This window comes from Ranitomeya imitator, chromosome 5 (genome assembly GCF_032444005.1).
Source record: "Ranitomeya imitator isolate aRanImi1 chromosome 5, aRanImi1.pri, whole genome shotgun sequence".
NCBI lineage: Eukaryota > Metazoa > Chordata > Amphibia > Anura > Dendrobatidae > Ranitomeya > Ranitomeya imitator.
In genome coordinates this window covers 231,944,358-231,970,097 of record NC_091286.1, presented here as the reverse complement: position 1 = coordinate 231,970,097, position 25,740 = coordinate 231,944,358, and the positions used below count along the sequence as shown (strand labels likewise).

At 43.2% G+C, this 25,740-nt stretch overlaps 1 protein-coding gene across 1 annotated transcript in view; it reads right to left on the bottom strand.

The window, feature by feature from the left end:
* LOC138680642 (uncharacterized) overlaps positions 1–25,740 on the bottom strand; it is a 120,904-nt gene that overhangs the window by 13,552 nt on the left and 81,612 nt on the right. Inside the window, exon 3 of the mRNA XM_069767957.1 lies at positions 9,492–9,628. Within this exon, the coding sequence (XP_069624058.1) occupies positions 9,492–9,628 (137 nt within the window). The remainder of the gene's footprint in view (positions 1–9,491; positions 9,629–25,740) is intronic.

Genomic DNA, 25,740 nt, shown 5'->3' with positions numbered 1-25,740 from the left:
GTATGGGGTCCATTATTCTGTATGGAACATTATATGGGGTCCATTATTCTGTATGGAGCAATATATGGGGCCCATAATAGTGTATGGATCAATTTATGGGGCTCATTATTCTGTATGGAGCAATATACAGTGGGGCAAAAAAGTATTTAGTCAGTCAGCAATAGTGCAAGTTCCACCACTTAAAAAGATGAGAGGCGTCTGTAATTTACATCATAGGTAGACCTCAACTATGGGAGACAAACTGAGAAAAAAAAATCCAGAAAATCACATTGTCTGTTTTTTTAACATTTTATTTGCATATTATGGTGGAAAATAAGTATTTGGTCAGAAACAAAATTTCATCTCAATACTTTGTAATATATCCTTTGTTGGCAATGACAGAGGTCAAACGTTTTCTGTAAGTCTTCACAAGGTTGCCACACACTGTTGTTGGTATGTTGGCCCATTCCTCCATGCAGATCTCCTCTAGAGCAGTGATGTTTTTGGCTTTTCGCTTGGCAACACGGACTTTCAACTCCCTCCAAAGGTTTTCTATAGGGTTGAGATCTGGAGACTGGCTAGGCCACTCCAGGACCTTGAAATGCTTCTTACGAAGCCACTCCTTCGTTGCCCTGGCGGTGTGCTTTGGATCATTGTCATGTTGAAAGACCCAGCCACGTTTCATCTTCAATGCCCTTGCTGATGGAAGGAGGTTTGCACTCAAAATCTCACGATACATGGCCCCATTCATTCTTTCATGTACCCGGATCAGTCGTCCTGGCCCCTTTGCAGAGAAACAGCCCCAAAGCATGATGTTTCCACCACCATGCTTTACAGTAGGTATGGTGTTTGATGGATGCAACTCAGTATTCTTTTTCCTCCAAACACGACAAGTTGTGTTTCTACCAAACAGTTCCAGTTTGGTTTCATCAGACCATAGGACATTCTCCCAAAACTCCTCTGGATCATCCAAATGCTCTCTAGCAAACTTCAGACGGGCCTAGACATGTACTGGCTTAAGCAGTGGGACACGTCTGGCACTGCAGGATCTGAGTCCATGGTGGCGTAGTGTGTTACTTATGGTAGGCCTTGTTACATTGGTCCCAGCTCTCTGCAGTTCATTCACTAGGTCCCCCCGCGTGGTTCTGGGATTTTTGCTCACCGTTCTTGTGATCATTCTGACTCCACGGGGTGGGATTTTGCGTGGAGCCCCAGATCGAGGGAGATTATCAGTGGGCTTGTATATCTTCCATTTTCTAATTATTGCTCCCACTGTTGATTTCTTCACTCCAAGCTGGTTGGCTATTGCAGATTCAGTCTTCCCAGCCTGGTGCAGGGCTACAATTTTGTTTCTGGTGTCCTTTGACAGCTCTTTGGTCTTCACCATAGTGGAGTTTGGAGTCAGACTGTTTGAGGGTGTGCACAGGTGTCTTTTTATACTGATAACAAGTTTAAACAGGTGCCATTACTAAAGGTAATGAGTGGAGGAAAGAGGAGACTCTTAAAGAAGAAGTTACAGGTCTGTGAGAGCCAGAAATCTTGATTGTTTGTTTCTGACCAAATACTTATTTTCCACCATAATATGCAAAAAAAATGTTAAAAAAACAGACAATGTGATTTTCTGGATTTTTTTGTCTCAGTTTGTCTCCCATAGTTGAGGTCTACCTATGATGTAAATTACAGACGCCTCTCATCTTTTTAAGTGGTGGAACTTGCACTATTGCTGACTGACTAAATACTTTTTTGCCCCACTGTATGCGGCCCATAATACTGTATTTAATAATATACTGGGACCATTATTCTGTATGATGAATTATATGGGGTCCATTATTCTGTATGGCGTAATATATGGGGTTCATTATATTGTGTGGCGTAATATATGGGGCTCATTATTCTTAAGCCATAGTATATGGGGCTCATTATTCTGTATGGAGTGCTATGTTTGTGCCCATAATACTGTGTGGAGGACTATGTGGTGCCCATAATACTGTGTGTAGGACTAAGTGGTGCCCATAATACTGTGTGGAGGACTATGTGGTGCCCATAATACTGTGTGGAGGATCATACTATTCGGTTTCTGAGCTATTGTAGAACTTACAATAGATGTCACTCATTTTTGGCAATGTACTATACCTATATTTCTCTGCCGTATCAGTCCATCATGAATCGTGGTATGTGTTAAAGGGGCCCACTGAGACTCTTTTGTCCGCAGCCCACGAAAATCTGGAGCTGGCCCTGTATGACTGTCTATACATTTGTATATACAGTACAGTAGGTTTATACATGTGTGTGCATGTGTTTATGCATATGTGTGTATGAGTGTCTGCATCTGTGTTTATGAATGTATGTGTATGTGTATATGTATGTATGTGTGTATATATGTGTATGTGTATATGAGTGTGTGTGCATGTACAGTACAGACCAAAAGTTTGGACACACCTTCTCATTTAAAGATTTTTCTGTATTTTCATGACTATGAAAATTGTACATTCACACTGAAGGCATAAAAACTATGAATTAACACATGTGGAATTATATACTTAACAAAAAAGTGTGAAACAACTGAAATTATGTCTTATATTCTAGGTTCTTCAAAGTAGCCACCTTTTGCTTTGATGACTGATTTGCACACTCTTGACATTCTCTTGATGAGCTTCAAGAGGTAGTCACCTGGAATGGTTTTTACTTCACAGGTGTGCCTTGTCAGGTTTAATAAGTGGAATTTCTTGCCTTATAAATGGTGTTGGGACCATCAGTTGTGTTGTGCAGAAGTCTGGTGGATACACAGCTGATAGTCATACTGAATAGACTGTTAGAATTTGTATTATGGCAAGAAAAAAGCAGCTAAGTTAAGAAAAATGAGTCGCTATCATTACTTTAAGAAATGATGTTCAGTCAGTCCGAAAAATTGGGAAAACTTTGAAAGTGTCCCCAAGCGCAGTGGCAAAAACCATCAAGCGCTACAAAGAAACTGGCTCACATGAGGACAGCCCCAGGAAAGGAAGACCAAGAGTCACCTCTGCTTCTGAGGATAAGTTTATCCGAGTCACCAGCCTCAGAAATCGCACGTTAACAGCAGCTCAGATTAGAGACCAGGTCAATGCCACACAGAGTTCTAGCAGCAGACACATCTTTACAACTGTTAAGAGGAGACTTTGTGCAGCAGGCCTTCATGGTAAAATAGCTGCTAGGAAACCACTGCTAAGGACAGGCAAGCAGAAGAGACTTGTTTGGGCTAAAGAACACGAGGAATGGACATTAGACCAGTGGAAATCTGTGCTTTGGTCTGATGACTCCAAATTTGAGATCTTTGGTTCCAACCACTGTGTCTTTGTGCGACGCAGAGATGGACGGATGGACTCTACATGCCTGATTCCCACCGTGAAGCATGGAGGAGGAGGTGTGATGGTGTGGGGGTGCTTTGCTGGTGACACTGTTGGGGATTTATTCAAAATTAAAGGCATACTGAACCAGCATGGCTGCCACAGCATCTTGCAGCGGCATGCTATTCCATCTGGTTTGCGTTTAGTTGGACCATCATTTATTTTTCAACAGGACAATGACCCTAAACACACCTCCAGGCTGTGTAAGGGCTATTTGACCAAGAAGGAGAGTGATGACGTGCTACGCCAGATGACCTGGCCTCCACAGTCTCCAGACCTGAACCCAATCGAGATGGTTTGGGGTGAGCTGGACCGCAGAGTGAAAGCAAAAGGGCCAACAAGTGCTAAGCATCTCTGGGAACTCCTTCAAGATTGTTGGAAGACCATTTCCGGTGACTACCTCTTGAAGTTAATCAAGAGAATGCCAAGAGTGTGCAAAGCAGTCATCAAAGCAAAAGGTGGCTACTTTGAAGAACCTAGAATATAAGACATATTTTTACTTGTTTCACACTTTTTTGTTAAGTATATAATTCCACGTGTTAATTCATAATTTTGATGCCTTCAGTGTGAATGTACAATTTTCATAGTCATGAAAATACAGAAAAATCTTTAAATGAGAAGGCCTGTCCAAACTTTTGGTCTGTACTGTATGTACACGTGTACACATGTGTTTGTGTATATTAGAACATATTTGTTTTTGGTTCTTGCATGATACTGTAATTGTAAAGATTCTTTGATCCATAGGATCCAACCACTGCCCCTCCCTCCGAGATTCTGAGAACAGGGGTCTGCGGACTCACCCTGAATGGTGCAGAGTTGTGCATGCTCGGCCTCTGCTCGCCATTATCTATAGAGATGCTGAGCACTGCGCTCGGCTGCTTCCATCAGTTCCATAGACAATGAATAGAGCAGAAGTGAAGCATGTGCCCCTTCAATCTTTATGGCTGAGCTGCAGTCCTGTTCTCAGGATTGCTGGGTGTCCCAGTGGTCAGTCCCCCAAAAGTCAGTAAGTTATCCGTTATCATCAGGATTGGGGAAAACTTGATTTATTTGGGGAATAACCCTTTATCAGACACCAGATGGTATACATACCAAACATCAGGGGCATAACTACCGAAGTCGCCACTGCGACCAGGCCCGGTGGGTCAGGGGCCCGGCAGGTTAGAGGCACGCCGACACCAGCAAAAGCTTACACCTAGAATACATGCAGCCGGGCCAGGCTGCCATCAGGACATTACTGCCCTTACTGGCATATGGGGCCCGATGAGCAGAGGGTGCCCGCTTTGAGCCCCTTCTGTTCTGCTCACCAGGCCTGCAGCGGTAGGATTCTCGATCAGTTAAAATCTGTTGCCGTGCAGGAGATTCCTCCCGCTAGGCAACAGTTAACAGCTGCCGGCCAATCTCAGGCTGGCAGCTGACATCAGCGCGCACTTCGCCGATGTATGACATCACTGTCATATGCCGGAAACGACGCTGCACGCCTCAGCCGAATCGTGGGTGAGGACATCGCTGGAGCTCAGCCAGGTAAGGAAAAACTTTTTTTCTTGTAAAGCCGTGGTATGGGGCATATTATACATGTCTGATGTCTGGTGGTGCATTATACTACTATGGGGGGAGGAACGGGATGCACTATACTGCTATGGGGCTGCTGCATTTTATACTTCTATGGGGCTGCTGCAGTTTATACTCCTACTAGATGGTGGCCCGATTCTAACGCATCGGGTATTCTAGACTATGCAGTCCACGTAGTATATTGCCCAGACACGTAGTATATTGCCCAGCCACGTAGTATATTGCCCAGTGACATAGTATATTGGCCAGCCACGTAGTATATTGCCCAGCTACGTAGTATATTGCCTAGTGATGTAGTATATTGCACAGCGATGTAGTATACAGCACAGAACCACGTAGTATATTGCCCAGCCACATAGTATATTGCCCAGTGATGTAGTATATTGCCTAGTCACGTGGTATATTGCCCAGTGACGTAGTATATTGCCCAGCCACGTATTATAATGCCCAGCTATGTAGTATATTGCCCAGTGATGTAGTATATTGCACAGCGACGTAGTATACAGCACTGAGCCATGTAGTATATTGCATTCCTCAAGGGCTGCAAACAGGTCATGTTTTCAGGATTTCCTTGTACTGCACAGGGGATAAGAATGCAGTTTGACACCCCTGACGTAGTATATTGCCCAGTGACGTAGTATATTGCACAGCCACATAGTATATTGCCGAGCCACGTAGTATATTGCCCAGTGACGTAGTATATTGCCCAGTGACGTAGTATACAGCACAGAGCCACGTAGTATATTGTCCAGCCACATAGTATATTGCCCAGTCACGTAGTATATTGTCCAGTCACGTAGTATATTGCCCAGCCACGTCGTATATTGCCCAGCCACGTAGTATATTGCCCAGTCACGTAGTATATTGCCCAGCCACGTAGTATATTGCTGAGTGATGTAGTATATTGCCCAGTGAGGTAGTATACAGCACAGAGCCACGTAGTATATTGCCCAGCCACGTAGTATATTGCCCAGTCACATAGTATATTGCCCAGCTACGTAGTATATTTTCCAGTCACGTAGTATATTGCCCAGCCACGTAGTATATTGCCCAGTCACATAGTATATTGCCCAGCTACGTAGTATATTTTCCAGTCACGTAGTATATTGCCCAGCCACGTAGTATATTGCCCAGCCACGTAGTATATTTCCCAGTCACGTAGTATATTGCCCAGCCACGTAGTATATTGCACAACGACGTAGTATATTGCCAAGTGACGTAGTATATTGCATAGCGACGTAGTATATTGCCCAGCTACATAGTATATTGCTCAGTCACGTAGTATATTGCCCAGCTACGTAGTATATTGCCTAGTCACGTATATCTAAGGTTAAAAAATAAAAAATAAACATACTCCCCTTCGGATCCAAGGGCCCCTTGTAGTTCTAACATACTCACCTTCGGATCCGAGGGCCCCTTGTAGTTCTAACATACTCACCTTCGGATCCCAGGGCCCTTTGTAGCACGTGGCTGCCACCATCTTCCGTTCCCAGGATGCATTGCAAAATTACCCAGATGACTTAGCGGTCTCGCGAGGCCGCTAAGTCTTCTGGGTAATTTCGCAATGCATCGGCGGGAACGGAAGATGGCGGCCGGCTCTGCGGACAACGGAGGGTGAGCACCTGTCATCCTGTGAGAACCTGTCACCCCCCCAGGCGTTTGTAACTAAAAGAGCCACCTTGTGTAGCACAAATGCTGCATTCTGACAAGGTGGCTCTTTTAGTTATGATGCCTGCACATGCTGAAATAAATGCTCCCACCCTTTGCCCTTTATACATTCAGGCCAGGCTTTTATTACCCACTCCCGCTACATTGGGTTTGGGTGTTGTGTTAGTTTTTAATCCTAAAAGTGTTATAAATAAAGTTATTTGGATATATTAGTTTTTTGCTTTTCTTTGTTAAATACTAATTTGGATCATCAGGCAGTATACTTCTTTCCGGCTCTTTTAGTTACAAACGCCTGAGGGGGTGACAGGTTCCCTTTAAAGGTATTATGACAGCAGATACATGCTGCCCAATCTGTGAGATGACAGTGGAGCTGGAGCATATACATTACATAGGAAACGGTGGGGCAGGAGTATATACATCACATAGCAGACACTAGGGCTGGAGTATATACAATAGGAGACATTGGGGTGGAGTTAATACATCACAGGAGACAGAGTGGTTGGAGTATATGCAATAGGAGACATTGGGGTGGAATATATACATCACAGGAGACAGTGGGGTTGGAGCATATACAATAGGAGACATTGGGGTGTAGTATATACATCACAGGAGACAATAGGGTTGGAGCATATATAATAGGAGGCATTGGGGTGGAGTATATACATCACAGGAGACAGTGGGGTTTGAGCATATGCAATAGGAGACATTGGGGTGGAGTATATACATCACAGGAGACAGTGGGGTTTGAGCATATACAATAGGAGACATTGGGGTGGAGTATATACATCACAGGAGAAAGTGGGGTTGGAGCATATACAATAGGAGACATTGGGGTGGAGTATATACATCACAGGAGACTATAGGGTTGGAGCATATACAATAGGAGACATTGGGGTGGAGTATATACATCACAGGAGACTATAGGGTTGGAGCATATACAATAGGAGACATTGGGGTGGAGTATATACATCACAGGAGACCATAGGGTTGGAGCATATACAATAGGAGACATTGGGGTGGAGTATATACATCACAGGAGACAGTGGGGTTTGAGCATATGCAATAGGAGACATTGGGGTGGAGTATATACATCGCAGGAGACAGCGGGGTTTGAGCATATGCAATAAGAGACATTGGGGTGGAGTATATACATCACAGGAGACAGTGGGGTTGGAGCATATACAATAGGAGACATTGGAGTGGAGTATATACATCACAGGAGACAGTGGGGTTTGAGCATATACAATAGGAGACATTGGGGTGGAGTATATACATCACAGGAGACAGTGGGGTTGGTGTATGGATATCAAAGGAGACAGTGTGGCTGCTGCTGTCTTCACCCGTAGGAAAGGAGGACATTGCGCGCTAACCCACAAAATACGTCCATACACTGGCAGTGGCCAGCATCAGGACGTAATCCTTCAATGCATGTGCCGCAGTGTTCAATAGTGAAGGCTGCATGCACGTGCAAGAAGGAATTTAAAGGGCTGTCGGCCAGCAAACGTTGCCACCTGCCCAAGCACAGCGTTCCCAGGAAATCTGCTCGGAGGTCGGGGAAATGATTCCAGGCCTATTTGCAGCCTGTGTGCTGTTCCTCTCCCCACCATAGACGCTCACTTCCCCAATGTGTAAATGTTACTTCAATTTAAAAATGGCCAGACAAACAGAATCAAAACCAAGTAAAAAATTAGAGGTTTTGGTTGTACACTGTCAGCATGTAACTATTGTGCCCTTAACAGGGGTAACTCGGGGTAACTCTCGACTCTGCCCTGTCCTTCAAACCGCACGTCCAAACTCTTGCCACCTCCTGTCGCCTCCAACTCAAAAATTTGCCAGAATCCGTTCCTTCCTCAGCCCACAATCTACCAAAACTCTTGTGCATGCCCTCATCATCTCCCGCCTCAACTACTGCAACACCCTCCTCTGTGGCCTCCCTGCTAACTCTCTTGCACCACTCCAGTCTGTCCTCAACTCTGCTGCCCGGCTAATCCACCTCTCTCCTCGCTACTCCCTTGCTTCTCCCCTCTGCAAATCCCTCCACTGGCTCCCCATTCCCCAACGAATCCAGTTCAAACTACTAACACTGATCTACAAAGCCATCCACAACCTGTCCCCTCCCTATATCTCTGAACTAACCTCCCAATATCTTCCCTCACGTAATCTCCAATCCTCCCAAGACCTCCTACTCTCCTCCACACTTATTCGTTCCTCACACAACCGTCTCCAAGATTTCCCCCGAATATCCCCCATCCTCTGGAATTCTATGCCTCAACACGTCCGACTATCAACCACATTCGGATCCTTCAGACGGAACCTGAAAACCCATCTCTTCAAGAAAGCCTACAGCCTGCAATAACCATTCTGCCGCCTCACCATCGCCAGAGCCGCCGCCTCGCCCCTACCTTCTGTCTCTTCCCCACTTTCCCATAGAATGTAAGTCCGCAAGGACAGGGTCCTCTCCCCTCTGTACCAGTCTGTCACTGTATACCTGCTTACTGTAATCGATATCTATAACCCTGTATGTAACCCCTTTCTCATGTACAGCACCATGGAATTAATGGTGCTATATAAATTAATAATAATAATAATAATAATAACAGTGAAAGGCTTAAAGGTGTATTCTCATCTCCAAGATCCTATCCCAATATGTAGTTGGTGCAATAATAATAGTAATATTGGGATAGTATCTTGGAGATGGGAATACCCCTGTAATGAAAGCTTTTGTGGAGAGAACCCGAGCTGTTGCCATCTGCTGAAAACTCTCTTGCTGTATTACATACAGGCATTTGTGAAGCCAATCTTTTGATTGTTAGCGGCTTTTCATTCTGGGTCAGGTGGTTTGAGTGGAGAACGCTCACATTATTTATTTCACCATGTTTTTCGGCTTACCAGGTTAGAAGGAAGAGGTGGCTTTGGATAGAACACGTTTCTGTACAGTATAAGATAAATGGTGAGAATGGCAACAATGACCACAGATGCCAGGACAGCCAAGATGGATCCAATGAGGACTTCCTTAGCTATTAAACCTAAGGAAGATAGGTATCAAAATGAGTAATAATGTAAAAACATAAAAATATAGATTTTAGCAGTAAGCATATTGAATAATCATCATCAATATATTGTGTCCAATAACTTTAAAGGACGCTTTTAGATTTACCCAGCCTTCGCACGTCGATTCGTTCCCGAGTGATACAAAACTCCTAGAAGGAAACTATTAGTATAACTTTTGTTATGTTTATGTTGATCAAATGCAGACATATCTACTAATGTTTACATAAGTATGTATGTACATATGAAAATAGAAGAAAATGTAAAAAAAGAAAAATGGAAGGAAAATAAGAAAAAAGAATGGAAAATAAATGTTATCATCTTATATCATAACAATAAAATAGACATTGACCGCACATCCAAAACATGCCCACTGCCACTGGTTGTGGATGTGCTCCATGTCTTTTTCTACAGCTATGATATACTATCATCTTATAACATTCTTAAAGGTGGTATTTTTTAAGCTTTTGAAAACACTATACCAATATGGAAGCTGAAAGGTGTTTTTTTTTGTTCTTTTTCTATTAGTTTCAACCATTTTGGATTTGCATACGTTTGACCGGTAGGCACACGGCTGTGAATTCTCCGGTGCTTACAGAAAGAAAACCAGAGAGGCTACAGCAATAAAAGTTGCATATTCTGAAAGGGCTGCCTTAACAATTATTGAGCCTGCATATAGTGTTATTCTTACAGGGCATCAGTCAGTAGAACCAACCTCCTAACCCATCTGTATGGGCACACAGGTCACAGGAAGCTGAACCAAGTGATACCTTGATATCTGCATTCCAATGAATGGTTCCAGGGAAAACTAAGTCCTTCAAATATGTAAATGAGCTGAAAAGCTATCAAGAGAACTCCGAACAGATTTTTTTTACAAATTTGAAAAATAGTGCATTTCTATTGATCATTCATCGGTTACAGATATCAAAATATCATTTGATTCCACCATCTATGACCTGCATACCCATACTGTATAGACGGCATAGGAAGGTTGAGTCTACGAACAGGATTCCCTTTAAAGGGGTTTCCCTAGTACATATTAATGAATAGTTCATGGAATAAAAATAAATTTCACAATTGTAAGTGTTAAAAAAAATATGTGCCCACGATCAGGAATTGCTGCAGGTTGGACGCTGCGTATCTATGCAGCATCAAAAACGCAGCGTCCAGATGTTACAGCATAGTGGATGGGTTTTCTAGAAATCCCATGTCCACTATGTGTGTATGTGCACCTGCAGATCACACGTGGAAGCTGACATGCGGCGCAGGTTTACGAGCTGCAGCATGTAATGTTCCACAAAAGAATGTATTGGATGCGGTAAAACCTCATTGGACAGTAAACACATGCGGATTCACTTGTGTGATTACAACGCAGCATTTTGGACATAGCAAAGAGCTACTGCTTTCTAATTGTGGGAACGCACCCATAGGCTATGTATACGATCATACCACATCTCCTGGGCAGGGGGGGAAGCAAAATAGTATACAGACATTGTCTACATGTCATTGGATGGCAGATAATTCTTTTTGTGAGGTAAAACATTTCCCTGTCTGTTTTTTAACCCCTTAGTGACGGGGCCAAATTTTTGAAATCTGACCAGTGTCACTTTATGTGGTAATAACTCTGCAATGCTTCAACAAATCCCAGTGATTTTGAGATAGTTTTTTTCGTGACACATTATACTTTATGATAATGTTAAATTTAAGTCAATATGTTTTGTGTTTATTTATAAAAAAAATCAAAAATTTGAGAAAAATGTTAAAAAATTAGCAATTTTCAAAATTTGAATGATTATCCCTTTAATCCAGATGGTCATACCACAGCAAACCATAAATAAATAACATTTCCCACATGTCGGCTTTACATCAGCATCATTTGTAAAATGTTGTTTTATTTTGTTAGCATTTTAGGAGGATTAAAAATGTAGCAGCAATTTTTCATTTTTTCAAGGAAATTTACTAAATTTATTTTTTTAGGGAACTATCCGTGTTTGAAGTGACTTTAGGGGTCTCATATATTGGGAAACCCCCAAACATGATACTATTTTAAAAACAGCACCTCCTGATATATTGAAAACTGCTGTCAGGTAGTTTATTAACCCTTCAGGTGCTTTTCAGGAATTAATGCAAAGTGGAATGACAGAAGTGAAAATGTGTATTTTTACCACCTAAATGCTTCTAACTTCTGAACAGATTACTACAGCTGACAGACTCTAAGGCCACTATTTGGTCATGAATTGTCATCACAAACATCAGGACCACAAAATTATGATCTGAGGGCACCAATTGGGATAAAGAGGAAGCCCCCACACTCTGTTAACCATTTATAATGATGTAGTCACTATTTACAGCAGCATCTAAGGGGTTAAACAGATTTGGACGGTGCAAACACTGATCGTGGCTGATACAGCAAGTTGTCAGCTATAGTGCACAACCGACAGATGCTAGATTATTAACTGTATGGGGAGGCTATTCTCTTATATGTCAGGTCAGTTAAAAGACGTATTGGCTGTCATTAAGGGGTTTAAACAATGTTTTACCTGTATACTATTTTACTTCCTCCCCTGCCCAGGAGCTGTGGTATGATCAGACCATGTTCCTGCATGATCAGACATGGCCATTACACAGTACACAGCAGGGGCACATTTATAACATTATCTCAACACAGGAACAATATTTATAAACACATCTAATTGATTCATTGCTCACTCTTTAGTAGTGAGCACAGTGTCAACCACCAGCTTCCTGCATCTGCCGGGCGGTCACTTGTCCCCGCTACTTAAGAGAAATGAATATTCACTGCGCTCCACTTCCATGGGCGTAGAATGCGGTGAATATTCATTCCTTTTAGTAGTGGGAACACGTGAACGCTGGCAGCTGCAGGAAGCCGGCGGGTGACACTCTGCACGCCACTTCGAGTGAGCAATAAATACTCACTGCCCTCCATGCACAGTCCTGGCATGGGGAGCAGTGAGTATTTCAGCAGCTGTTCTTCGGCTTGTAATCAGCACATGATAACTCTGCCATGCGCTGCCTACAAGCATAAAGCTGCTGCTGGCACCGGAGCAGGATGCTGTGAGGAAGCACATGAAGCAAAGTGTAATGGTTTGTTTTTTTAAGGTTTTCTGATGGGGCCATGCATATCAGGATGGGGATGGGGGCCAATCATACCAGGAAAAGGATGGGGCCAATCATAGCAGGATAAGGATTTAGTCATGCATACTCGGATGGGGATGAGGGCCAATCATACCATGATAAGGATGGGGTTATGCATACTAGGATGGAGATGGGGCCATGCATGCCAGAATAAGGATGAGGGTGAACATTCCTACCAAGAAAGGGATGAGGGGACCATTCCTACCAGGATAGAGCTAAGGGGGACATGCCTACCAGGCTAGAGATGAGGGGGAAATGTGGATTGGCCCCCAAGGGCCATGGGGTACTCGGTACTGGGTCCTTCAGTTCACAGGGGGATGTCACGGTGGCTGACCCGGTCCATGGCCCTGGGACGTCCATGTAAAAGGGAAAGGTCTTTAAAGGGATAAAGTTTATGTTCATGACGCCACCTGTGGTTTTCGGTCAGGGTGACTGACACTGCTTTAAGGGGCCTGCTGGGGTGATGTTATGGTAGCTAGATGGTATACCTTCCCACAGATGAAGTATGTCCCCAGGGCTTCCCAGTGTGTAGGTGGTGGTATGGTGAGAGGCGCAGAGAAGAACGAGGACACAAGGTTGCAGTCTCTTTACCTTTACTGAAGACTTCAGCATCCACAGTCCAGGGCACCAGATCACAGGGCAGGCAGAGTCCGGCCAGTTTAAAGGCAAGTCCAGAGTTCCCTTGTCCAGGTGGAAATCAGTAGCCTTCCCTTGCACTGCGGTGGTGTAGTCCCTTACTGCCTATGACTTCACATAAGGGTCTCAGAAATGCGATGTTTCGCTCTCTCTGTCCCCCATATAGGATAGGACAAAATTCGTATGACTGGTGACTTGAGCCGGTTTATAGGGTCTCTTAGATAACCCGGCTCTGTAGGTGTCACCGTGCCTCCTGGGTGTAGGTGCGGACAGGTAACCTGCAATTAGCTGTCCTGCCGGTCTCTGAAATAAGGCGTAGAGGTCCTTACTCCCTCGGTGTTCCAGCTACCGGGATTTTGCGCCTCAGAAGGAGTCAGCCAGAGCGCGGTTGGTCCCCTTCTGGTATCCTCTCCTTTCCTTCAACTTCCTTCACGCTTGCTGCAATACAATTCTGCCTTTCAATGTCCCTTTCTGGGAGCTGCAGCTCTGAGGGCATGCACAGCTCCTTTAAAGGGACTCTGTCACCCCCTCCAGCCATTAGAAACTAAAAGAGCCACGTTGTGCAGCAGTAATGCTGCATTCTGACAAGGTGGCTCTTTTAGTTATTGGTGCAGTCAAAGCAGAAATAAAGCGTTTTATAATTTAGCAAAAATACCTGTCTTTATTCATGGAGGCAGGTCTTAAACCCCTGCTGCACACGCCACACTGCCGTCACTCAAGGCTTCTTCGGCGCCGGGCGCCGCCCCCACAGTCCTGTTTTCAAATCAAATCTGGTGCCTGCGCTGTTTTGTTCTGCCTGGGGCAGGCGCAGTGAGTGCTGCCCGTCTGACCTCAGATGCAGTCTCGCAGACTGTGCCTGTGCGGCCACCCAGCTTGTGAATCCCAGCCCCGCAGTGTGTTATGCATTATGCACAGTGTGGGGCTGGGATTCACAAGCTGGGTGGCCGCACAGGTGCGTTAGTTTCTAATGGCTGGAGGGGTGACAGAGTCCCTTTAACCTTCTGTCCTCCTCAGTCTACTGTCTGGAACTTTCTCCTACAGAACTCCTGTCTGGAGCTCTATCAGGAACTAACTCCTGTCTGGAACTGACTAACTTTCCCTACAGACTGCCAGTTATATATATATATATATATATATATATATATATATATATATATAGGGAGTGTTCTAGTAAACAAGACCAGGAGCTCCCCCTGGTGGCCTGGAGTGTGAATGTGTGTTGCATGTTTGTGATACCTGGATGCAGTTATCCTTTCTTGCCTCCAAACATAGCATCACTCTCCCTGAGAGAAAGCAATACCACTGCGACGACCAGGACCCTGGGGCGCCACACATGCATACCAGGATGGGGATGAGGAAGCCATGCATACCATGGTAAGGATGAGGGGGCCCATGCACACCAGGATGGGGATAAGGTGACCATGAATGCCAGGATAGGGATGAGGGGCCATGTACACCAGGATGGGAATGAGAGGGGCCATGCATACCAGGATAGGGATGAGAGAGGCCTTGCATACCACGGTAGGGAAGAGGGGGCCATGTATACGAGGATAGGGGATGAGGGGACCATTTATAACAGGATTTTTTGCTTCAATTTTTTTCTAATTTCCTCCTCTAAAACCAAGGTGCGTCTTATGGTCCGGTGCACCGAAAAATACGGTATACGTTTCCACGGATTGATCCTGATTTTGGCTTACAAATACTAATCTAAAATACTGACCAAATACTGAACATATGAACGCGGCCTAAAGCAGCTATTTTGAGCCATTAGGATAAAGCAATTATCTTTGTTTACAACTGTCTTCCAAAAGGGATAGATATTTAATTTTTCAATTATTCAAGGGTTTGTTACAGCGGGGAAAATAAGTATATGAGACACTGACGATTTTGTACATTTTCCCAGCTACAAAGAATGGAGGTCTGTAATATTTATCCTAGGTACACTTCAACTGTGAGTGACAGAATCTAAAAAAAATCCAGAAAATCACATTGCATGATTTTTACATGATTAATTAGCATTTTATTGGATGAAAAAAGTATTTCATACAATCGAAAAACAGAACTTAATATTTGGAAAACAAACCTTTGTTTTCAATTACAGAGTTCAGAGGTTTCTGTAGTTCTTAACCAAATTTGCACACACTGCAGGAGGGATTTTGGCCCTTTCCTCCATACAGATCTCTTGATCATTCAGGTTTTGGGGCTGTTGCTGGAAAGCATTGAGTTTCAGCTCCCTCCAAAGATTTTCTATTGGGTTCAAGTCTGGAGACTGGCTTGGCCACTCCAGGGCCTTGAAATGCTTCTAAAAGAGCCAATCCTTAGTTGCCTTGAATGTGTGTTCTGAGTCATTTTCATATAGGAAGACACAGCCACGACCCATCTTCAATGATCTTACTGAGAAAAGAAGGTTGTGGTTCAAAATCTCGCAATACATGACCCCATCCATCCTCCCTCCAATATGCTACAGTTGTCCTGTACCCTTTGAAGAAAAGCACCCCCAAATTATGATATTTAAGCCACAATGCTTAATAGTTGGGACAGTGCTCTTGGAGTTGTACTCATCATTTTTCTTCCTCCAAACATGGCGAGTGGAGTTGATATCAAAAAGTGTTATTTTTGTCTCATCTGACCAAATGACCTTCTCCTATGCCTCCTCTGGATCATCCAGACGGTCATTGGCGAACTTCAAATGGTCCTGGATATGTGCTGGCGTGAGCAGGGGGGCCTAGTGTGCCCTGCTGGATTTTAATCCACGACGGTGTAGTGTGTTACTAACAGTAATGTTTGAGGCTGTGGTCCCAGCAATCTTCAGTCATTGACCAGGTCCTCTCGTGTAGTTCTGGACTGATTCCTGACATTTCTCAGAATCATACTTACCCCATGAGGCGAGATCTTGCATGGAACCCCAGATCGAGGAAGATTGACCCTCATCTTGTGTTTCTTCCATTTTCTAATAATTGTTGCCTTCTCACCAAGGTCTACAATTTTGTCCCTGGTTTCCTTAGACAGCTTTTTGGTCTTGGCCATGGTGGGGAGGTTGAAGTGTGATTGATTGAGTGTGTGGACAGGCATCTTTTATAAAGGTACCGAGTTCAAGCAGGTGCTTCTGAAAGAAAGGGCTTCTGAAAGAAAAAGGGTTCCTGAAAGAAAAACTAAAAGGTCTGTGAGAGCCAGAAATCTTGGTGGTTGGTAGGTGATAAAATACTTATTTTATGCAATAAAATGCAATTTAATTATTTAAAAATCATATAATGTGATTTTCTGGATTTTTTTTTTCAGATTCTGTCTCTCACAGTTGAAGTGTACCTAGATTAAAAATAACACACCGTCCATTCTTTGTAGATGGGAAAAGCTTAAAAATCTGCAGTGTATCAAGTACTTATTTTCCCCACTGTATTTGAGAAACAAAATGTATTTTTAATGTTATAATTTTTTAGCATTTACATGTTCAAAACTTTTTTTATTTTTTATTTTTGGGGGGAAGAGGGGAGTGAAGGGGCATTTCCTTATTCTATGAGCCACAACTTGTTTTTCTGCGGGATGAGATTAGGTGTTTAATAGTACCTTTTGGGGATATGTCTGATTTTATTTCCAGGCTTTGGAAGACGGATGAACAAAAATCAGCACTTTTTTTTCTGGTGTTTACCATATGGGTTAACTCATGGGCGGACATACCGCCGATTCAACTGGGGTCTGGAGGCTCTGGGGAGGGCTGGCATTAGGGGAAGGCAGCTGACTAGGGCCCCCGCTCCCCAGGGGCCCTTAGCTAGCGACACATCATGCAGCCATTATGGGATCCCCGTGAGGCAGGGGGGCCCGCCTGCCGCCAGCGACAACTCCCCCGTCGCATTGACCTATACTGGTGTCTGCCAGTACAGTTCAAAGCAATGATGGAGGAGAGAGCGTCAGATGATGCTCCCTCTCCCATCATTCCCTGCTCTGCCTCTGACACTGTGGGTACGCGATGACGTCATTGTGCACTCACTGTGTGCCAGCCAGTGCAGCGGCAGCCGCCAAGACTGGTTGCAGCACGAGCACGAGGAGAGGTGAGGAGTGTTTTTTTTTTTTTTTTTATACTATAACAGTGAGTACTGGATTGTGGGGCCATTCTGGGGGGGGGAGATGCGGGCTGTGCTATATACAGTACTATGTGGGCTGTGCTGTATACTACATGGCTGTTCCCTATACTACGGTGGGCTGTTCTATGTACTACGTGGGTTGTGCTATATACTATGTGGCTGTGCTATATACTATGTGGGCTGTGTTATATACTACGTGGCTGTGCTATATACTACGTGGGCTGTGTTATATATTACGTGGGCTGTGTTATATACTACGTGGCTGTGCTATATACTATGTGGGCTGTGCTATATACAACATGGCTGTTCTATATACTACATGGCTGTTCAATAAACTATGTAGGCTGTGCTGTATACTACACGGCTGTTCTATATACTATGTGGGCTGTGCTATATACTACATGGATGTGTTATATACTACATGGCTGCTCTATATACTACATGGCTGTTCTGTATACTATGTGGGCTGTTCTATATACTACGTGGGCTGTTCTATACACTACGTGGGCTGTGCTATGTACTACATGGGCTGCTTTATATACTATTTGGCTGTGCTATATACTACATGGGCTGTGCTATATACTACATGGCTGTTCTATATACTACATGGCTGTTCTATATACTACATGGCTGTTCTATCTATATACTAAATGGGCTGTGCTATATACTACGTGGGCTGTATTATATACTATATGGCTGTTGTATATACTACGTGGCTGTGCTATGTACTACGTGGGCTGTGCTGTATACTACATGGCTGTTCTATATACTACATGGCTGTTTTATATACTGCGTTGGCTGTGTTATATACTACATGGCTGCTCTACATACTACGTGGCTGTGCTATATACTATGTGGGCTGTGCTGTATAGAACATGGCTGTTCTATATACTGATATAGAAGGGTTAATAGTTTGCCTTTAAGTGCCTTTTGCCTTTAATTGTTAGAATTACTAGAATCTGTTGATGCAGTAGTCTTAGTGTCTCCGCTTCAAGGAGACTACACTTCTTATCATGTATGTTCTCAATATTCAGTCACAACATGTTATTTGGTACGTGAGAGATTAAAGGTCAGTATGACCCTGGGTGATGGTGGGGGCTACATGACTTGAGATACCATTTACAATAAATGTAAAAAATATTGCTTCTTGCTCTATTACTTCAGATAAAAGTGACTTGCTCACAGGATATGTGTGAGGTGTCTTTTTGTCTCCAAGCGCGCTTGTAAAATGACGGGCGTAACTCCACAATTTGGTCTCACTGGTGATCTGTCAGCTGACGTTGGTCAGAACGAAAAAAGCTATAACAATACTACGTGGGCTGTGCTATATATTACGTGGCTGTGTTATATACTATATGGCTGTTCTATATACTACATGGCTGTGCTATATGGTACGTGGGCTGTGTTATATACTACGTGGGCTGTGCTGTATACTACATGGCTGTTCTATATACTACGTGGATGTGTTATATACTACATGGCTGCTCTATATACTACATGGCTGTTCGGTATACTATGTGGGCTGTTCTATATACTACGTGGGCTGTTCTATACACTATGTGGGCTGTGCTATATACTACGTGGGCTGCTTTAAATACTATGTGGCTGTGCTATATACTACATGGGCTGTGCTATATACTACATGGCTGTTCTATATACTACATGGCTGTTCTATATACTAAATGGGCTGTGCTATATACTACGTGGGCTGTATTATATACTATATGGCTGTTGTATATACTACGTGGCTGTGCTATGTACTACGTGGGCTGTGCTGTATACTACATGGCTGTTCTATATACTACATGGCTGTTCTATATACTGCGTGGGCTGTGTTATATACTACATGGCTGCTCTACATACTACGTGGCTGTGCTATATACTATGTGGGATGTGCTGTATACTACATGGCTGTTCTATATACTACATGGGCTGTGCTATATATTACGTGGCTGTGTTATATACTATATGGCTGTTCTATATACTACATGGCTGTTCTATATACTACGTGTGCTGTTCTGTATACTACGTGGGCTGTGCTGTATACTACGTGGGCTGTGCAATATACTACATGAGCTGTGTTATATACTACATGGCTGTTCTATATACTACGTGGGCTGTACTGTATACTACATGGCTCTTCTATATACTACACAGGCTGTGCTATATACTACGTGGGCTGTGTTATATACTACATGGCTGTTCTATTTACTATATGGCTGCTCTATATACTACGTGGGCTGTGTTGTATACTACATGGCTGTTCTATAAACTACATGGCTGTGCTAAATGCTACGTGGGCTGTGTTATATACTACATAGGCTGTGCTGTATACTACATGGCTGTTCAATATACTACGTGGGCTGTTCTGTATACTACGTGGGCTGTGCTGTATACTACATGGCTGTTGTATATACTATGTGAGCTGTGTAATATACTACGTGGGCTGTGTTATATAATACATGGCTGTTCTATATACTACATGGGGTGTGCTGTATACTACATGGCTGTTCTATATACTACACGGGCTGTGCCATATACTACATGGGCTGTGTTATATACTACATGGATGTTCTATATACTACATGGCTGTGCTATATGCTACGTGGGCTGTGAGGTATACTACATGGCTGTGCTGTATACTACATGGCTGTGCTATATACTACATGGCTGTTCGAAATACTACATGGCTGTGCAATATGCTACGTGGGCTGTGCTGTATACTGCATGGCTGTGTTATATACTACATGGCTGTGCTATAAACTACATGGCTGTGCTATATACTACGTGGCTGTGCTATATACTATGCCAGCTGTGTTATATACTAAGTGGCTGTGCTATATACTACGTGAGCTGTGTTATATACTACGTGGCTGTGTTATATACTATGCGGGCTGTGCTATATACTACGCTGGCTGTGCTATATACTATGTGAGCTGTGCTATATACTATGGGGGTATATTATATTCTATGGGGGTATATTATATTCTATGGGGGCTGTGTTATATACTATGTGGCTGTGTTATATACTACTAGATTGTGGCCCGATTCTAACGCATCGGGTATTCTAGAATATGCATGTCCCCGTAGTATATGGACAATGATGATTCCAAAATTCGCGGCAGACTGTGCCCGTCGCTGATTGGTCGAGGCAACCTTTATGACATCATCGTCGCCATGGCAACCATTATGACATCTACGTCGATACTGTGCCCGTCGCTGAATCAGAAACGCGGGATTTCTACGTCCTTAATGACATCATCGTCGCTGTGCCCGTTGCTGAATGGTCGAGGCCTGGCGGCCTCGACCAATCAGATGCGGGATGTCTACGTCCTTTATAACATCATCGTCGCTGTGCCCGTCGCTGATTGGTCGAGGCCTGGCGGCCTCGACCAATCAGAGACGCGGGATTTCCAGGACAGACAGACAGACAGAAAGACAGAAAGACGGAAAAACCCTTAGACAATTATATATATAGACTAGCTGAAGAGCCCGGCGTTGCCTGGGCATAGTAAATATCTGTGGTTAGTTATAGCACGTCACTTCTCTTATTTTCCCATCCCGCCTCTCATTTTCCCAATTACATCTCTCATTTTCTCCCTCACATCTCTCATTTTCTCCCTCACTCCTCTCATTCCCCCCTAACACTTGTCATTTCAACCTCACATCTGTCATTTTCTGATCACTCCATTATTTTTCCTCACTCCTCTCATTTTGCACTCACACCTTTTCATTTTCACCTCACACCTCTCATTTTAACCTCATCACCTCAGTATATACATGTTTGTCATCTCCCTTATATATAGTATACATCTGTATGTCATCTCCTGTATATAGTATATACCTGTATGTCATCTCCCCTGTATATATTATATACCTGCTGTGTGTCATCTCCCCTATATATAGTATATACCTGAATGTCATCTCCTTCTATATATAGTATATACCTGTGTGTCATCTCCCCTGTATATAGTATATATCTGTGTGTCATCTCCTCCTGTATATAGTATATACCTGCATGCCATCTTCTATACAGTTAGGTCCATATATATTTGGACAGAGACAACATTTTTCTAATTTTGGTTATAGACATTACCACAATGAATTTTAAGCAAAACAATTCAGATGCACTTGAAGTTCAGACGTTCAGCTTTCATTTGAGGGTATCCACATTAAAATTGGATGCAGGGTTTAGGAGTTTCAGCTCCTTCACATACGCCACCCTGTTTTTAAAGGGACCAAAATTAATTGGACAGATTCAATAATTTTAAATAAAATGTTCATTTTTAGTACTTGGTTGAAAACCCTTTGTTGGCAATGACTGCCTGAAGTCTTGAACTCATGGACATCACCAGACACTGTGCTTCCTCCTTTTTGATGCTCTGCCAGGCCTTCACGGCAATGGTTTTCAGTTGCTGTTTGTTTGTGGGCCTTTCTGTCTGAAGTTTAGTCTTTAACAAGTGTAATGCATGCTCAATTGGGTTGAGATCAGGTGACTGACTTGGCCATTCAAGAATATTCCACTTCTTTGCTTTAATAAACTCCTGGGTTGCTTTGGCTTTATGTTTTGGGTCATTGTCCATCTGTAGTATGAAACGACGACCAATGAGTTTGGCTGCATTTGGCTGGATCTGAGCACACAGTATGGCTCTGAATACCTTAGAATTAATTCGGCTGCTTCTGTCCTATGTCACATCATTAATAAACACTAGTGACCCACTGCCACTGGCAGCCATGCATGCCCAAGCCATTAAACTGCCTCCTCCGTGTTTTACAGATGATGTGGTATGCTTTAGGCCATGAGCTGTACCACGCCTTCGCCATACTTTTCTCTTTCCATCATTCTGGCAGAGGTTGATCTTGGTTTCATCTGTCCAAAGAATGTTCTTCCAGAACTGTGCTGGCTTTTTTAGATTTTTTTTAGCAAAGTCCAGTCTAGCCTTTTTATAGTTGATGCTTATGAGTGGCTTGCACCGTGCAGTGAACCCTCTGTATTTACTTTCATGCAGTCTTCTCTTTATGGTAGATTTGGATATTGATATGCCTACCTCCTGGAGAGTGTTGTTCACTTGGTTGGCTGTTGTGAATGGGTTTCTCTTCACCATGGAGATTATTCTGCGATCATCCACCACTGTTGTCTTCCATGGGCGCCCAGGTCGTTTTGCATTGATGAGTTCACCAGTGCTTTCTTTCTTTCTCAGGATGTACCAAACTGTAGATTTTGCCACTCCGAATTTGCCACTCCGAATATTGTAGCAATTTCTCGGATGGGTTTTTTTCTGTTTTTGCAGCTTAAGGATGGCTTGTTTCACCTGGATGGAGAGCTCCTTTGACCGCATGTTTACTTCACAGCAAAACCTTCCAAATGCAAGCACCACACCTCAAATCAACTCCAGGCCTTTTATCTGCTTAATTGAGAATGACATAACGAAGGGATTGCCCACACCTGTCCATGAAATAGTCTTGGAGTCAATTGTCCAATTACTTTTGGTCCCTTTAAAAACAGGGTGGCACATGTTAAGGAGCTGAAACTCCTAAACCCTTCATCCAATTTTAATGTGGATACCCTCAAATGAAAGCTGAAAGTCTGAACTTCAACTGCATCTGAATTGTTTTGTTTAAAATTCATTGTGGTAATGTCTATAACCAAAATTAGAAAAATGTTGTCTCTGTCCAAATATATATGGACCTAACTGTATATAGCATATACCTGTATGTCATCTCCTCCTGTATATAGTATATACCTGTAGGTCATCTGCTCCTGTATATAGTATATACCTGTGTGTCATCTCCTCCTGTATATAGTATATACCTGTATGTCATCTCCTCCTGTATATATATGTACCTGTATGTCATCTCCTCCTCTATATAGAATATACCTGTGTGTCATCTCTCCTGTATATAGTATATACCTGTGTGTCATCTCCTCCTGTATTAGACCTCGTTCACACGTTATTTGCTCAGTATTTTTACCTCAGTATTTGTAAGCTAAATTGGCAGCCAGATAAATCCCCAGCCAGCAGGAAGCCCTCCCCCTGGCAGTATATATTAGCTCACACATACACATAATAGACAGGTCATGTGACTGACAGCTGCCGTATTTCCTTTATGGTACATTTGTTGTAGTTTGTCTGCTTATTAATCAGATTTTTATTTTTGAAGGATAAGACCAGACTTGTGTGTGTTTTAGGGCGAGTTTCGTTTGTCAAGTTGTGTGTGTTGAGTTGCGTGTGGCGACATGTATGTAGCGACTTTTGTGAGATGAGTTGTGTGTGGCAACATGCGTGTAGCAACTTTTTGTGTGTCGAGTTGCATGTGACAGGTTAGTGTAGCAACTTGTGTGCAGCAAGTTTTGCGCATGGCGAGTTTTGCACGTGGCGAGTTTTGTGTGGTGCCTTTTGAGTATGTGCAAGTTTTGTGTGAAGAAATTTTGCATGTGTTGCAACTTTTGTGCATGTGGCAATTTTTCCGCATGTGCAAGTTTTGCGTGTGGCGAGTTTTCCATGAGGTGAGGTTTGCACTTGTGGCGAGTTTTGCAAGAGCCTAGTTTTTGCATGTGGCGAGTTCTGCGCGTGGCGAGTTTTGAGCAGCGACTTTTGTGTTTCGACTTTTATGTGGCGAGGTTGGAGAATGTGTGGTGAAATGTGTGCTGAGGGTGATATGTGTCCAAGCACGTGGAAGTGTGTGGCACATTTTGTGTGTGTGTTCATATCCCCGTGTGTGGTGAGTATCCCTTGTCGGGGCCCCACCTTAGCAACTGTACGGTATATACTCTTTGGCGCCATCGCTCTCACTCTTTACGTCCCCCTTGTTCACATCTGGCAGCTGTCAATTTGCCTCCAACACTGTTCCTTTCATTTTTTCCAATTATGTAGATAGGGGCAAAATTGTTTGGTGAATTGGAATGCTCGGGGTTAAAATTTCACCTCACAACATAGCCTATGACGCTCTCGGGGTCCAGACGTGTGACTGTGCAAAATTTTGTGGCTGTAGCTTCAACGCCTCCAACACTTTTCCTTTCACTTTTTTCCCCATTATGTAGATAGGGGCAAAATTGTTTGGTGAATTGGAACGCGCGGGGTTAAAATTTCACCTCACAATATAGCCTATGACGCTCTCGGGGTCCAGACGTGTGAATGTGCAAAATTTTGTGGCTGTAGCTGCGACGGTGCAGATGCCAATCCCGGACATACATACACACATACACACATACACACATACACACATTCAGCTTTATATAGTAGATTTGGGGGTATATTATATTCTATGGGGAGGCTGTGTTATATACTATGTGATTGTGTTATATACTATGGGGGTACATTATACATTATATTCTATGGGGGAGGTTGTGTTATATACTATGGGGGTACATTATATTCTATGGGGGAGGCTGTGTTAGAATATAATGTATCCCCATAGTATATGGGGGAGGCTGTTATTTAATATGGGGGCTGCATTATATTCTATGGGGAGCTACATTATATACTATGGGGAGGTGGGCTGTTTTATATTCTATGGGGGGCTGTATTAGATTTTATGAGGGAGGATTGCATCATACTCTTTGGGGCTACATTATATTCTATGGGGAGGTGGGCTGTATTCTATTCAGGGCTACATTATATTCTATGGGAGCTGTATTATATTTATATTCTATGAGGGGTGATTGCATCATACTCTATGAGGGGGCTACATTATACTATATGAGGAGGGCTGCATTATATTCTATGGGGGAGTTACATTATAGTCTGTGGTGTGGTTGCATTATGCTCCATGGGGTGGCTGCATTATACTATATGTGGGCTGCAATATACTCTATCGAGGACTATGGGGAATACATTATACTATATTAAGAACTATGGGGTGTACTATACTATGGGAAGTAAATTTTACTACATGGATGACTATGGCTGTGCATTATACTATATGGAACACTATGAGTAGTGTATTATACTATGTGGAGGACTGAACAGTGTATTTTAATATATGGAGTACTATAGGGAGTGTATTATACTATTTGGAGGACTATGGGAAGTGTATAATACTATTTGGAGGACTGAGGAGTGTATATATGGAGTGTATATATGGAGGACTATGGGGCATATTATATTATATGGAGGACTATGCGGTGTGCATTTTACAATATGGAGGACTGTAATGCACATTATAACACATGGAGGACTATGGGGTGTATTATACTAAACAAGCAAAATGCTGTGTAT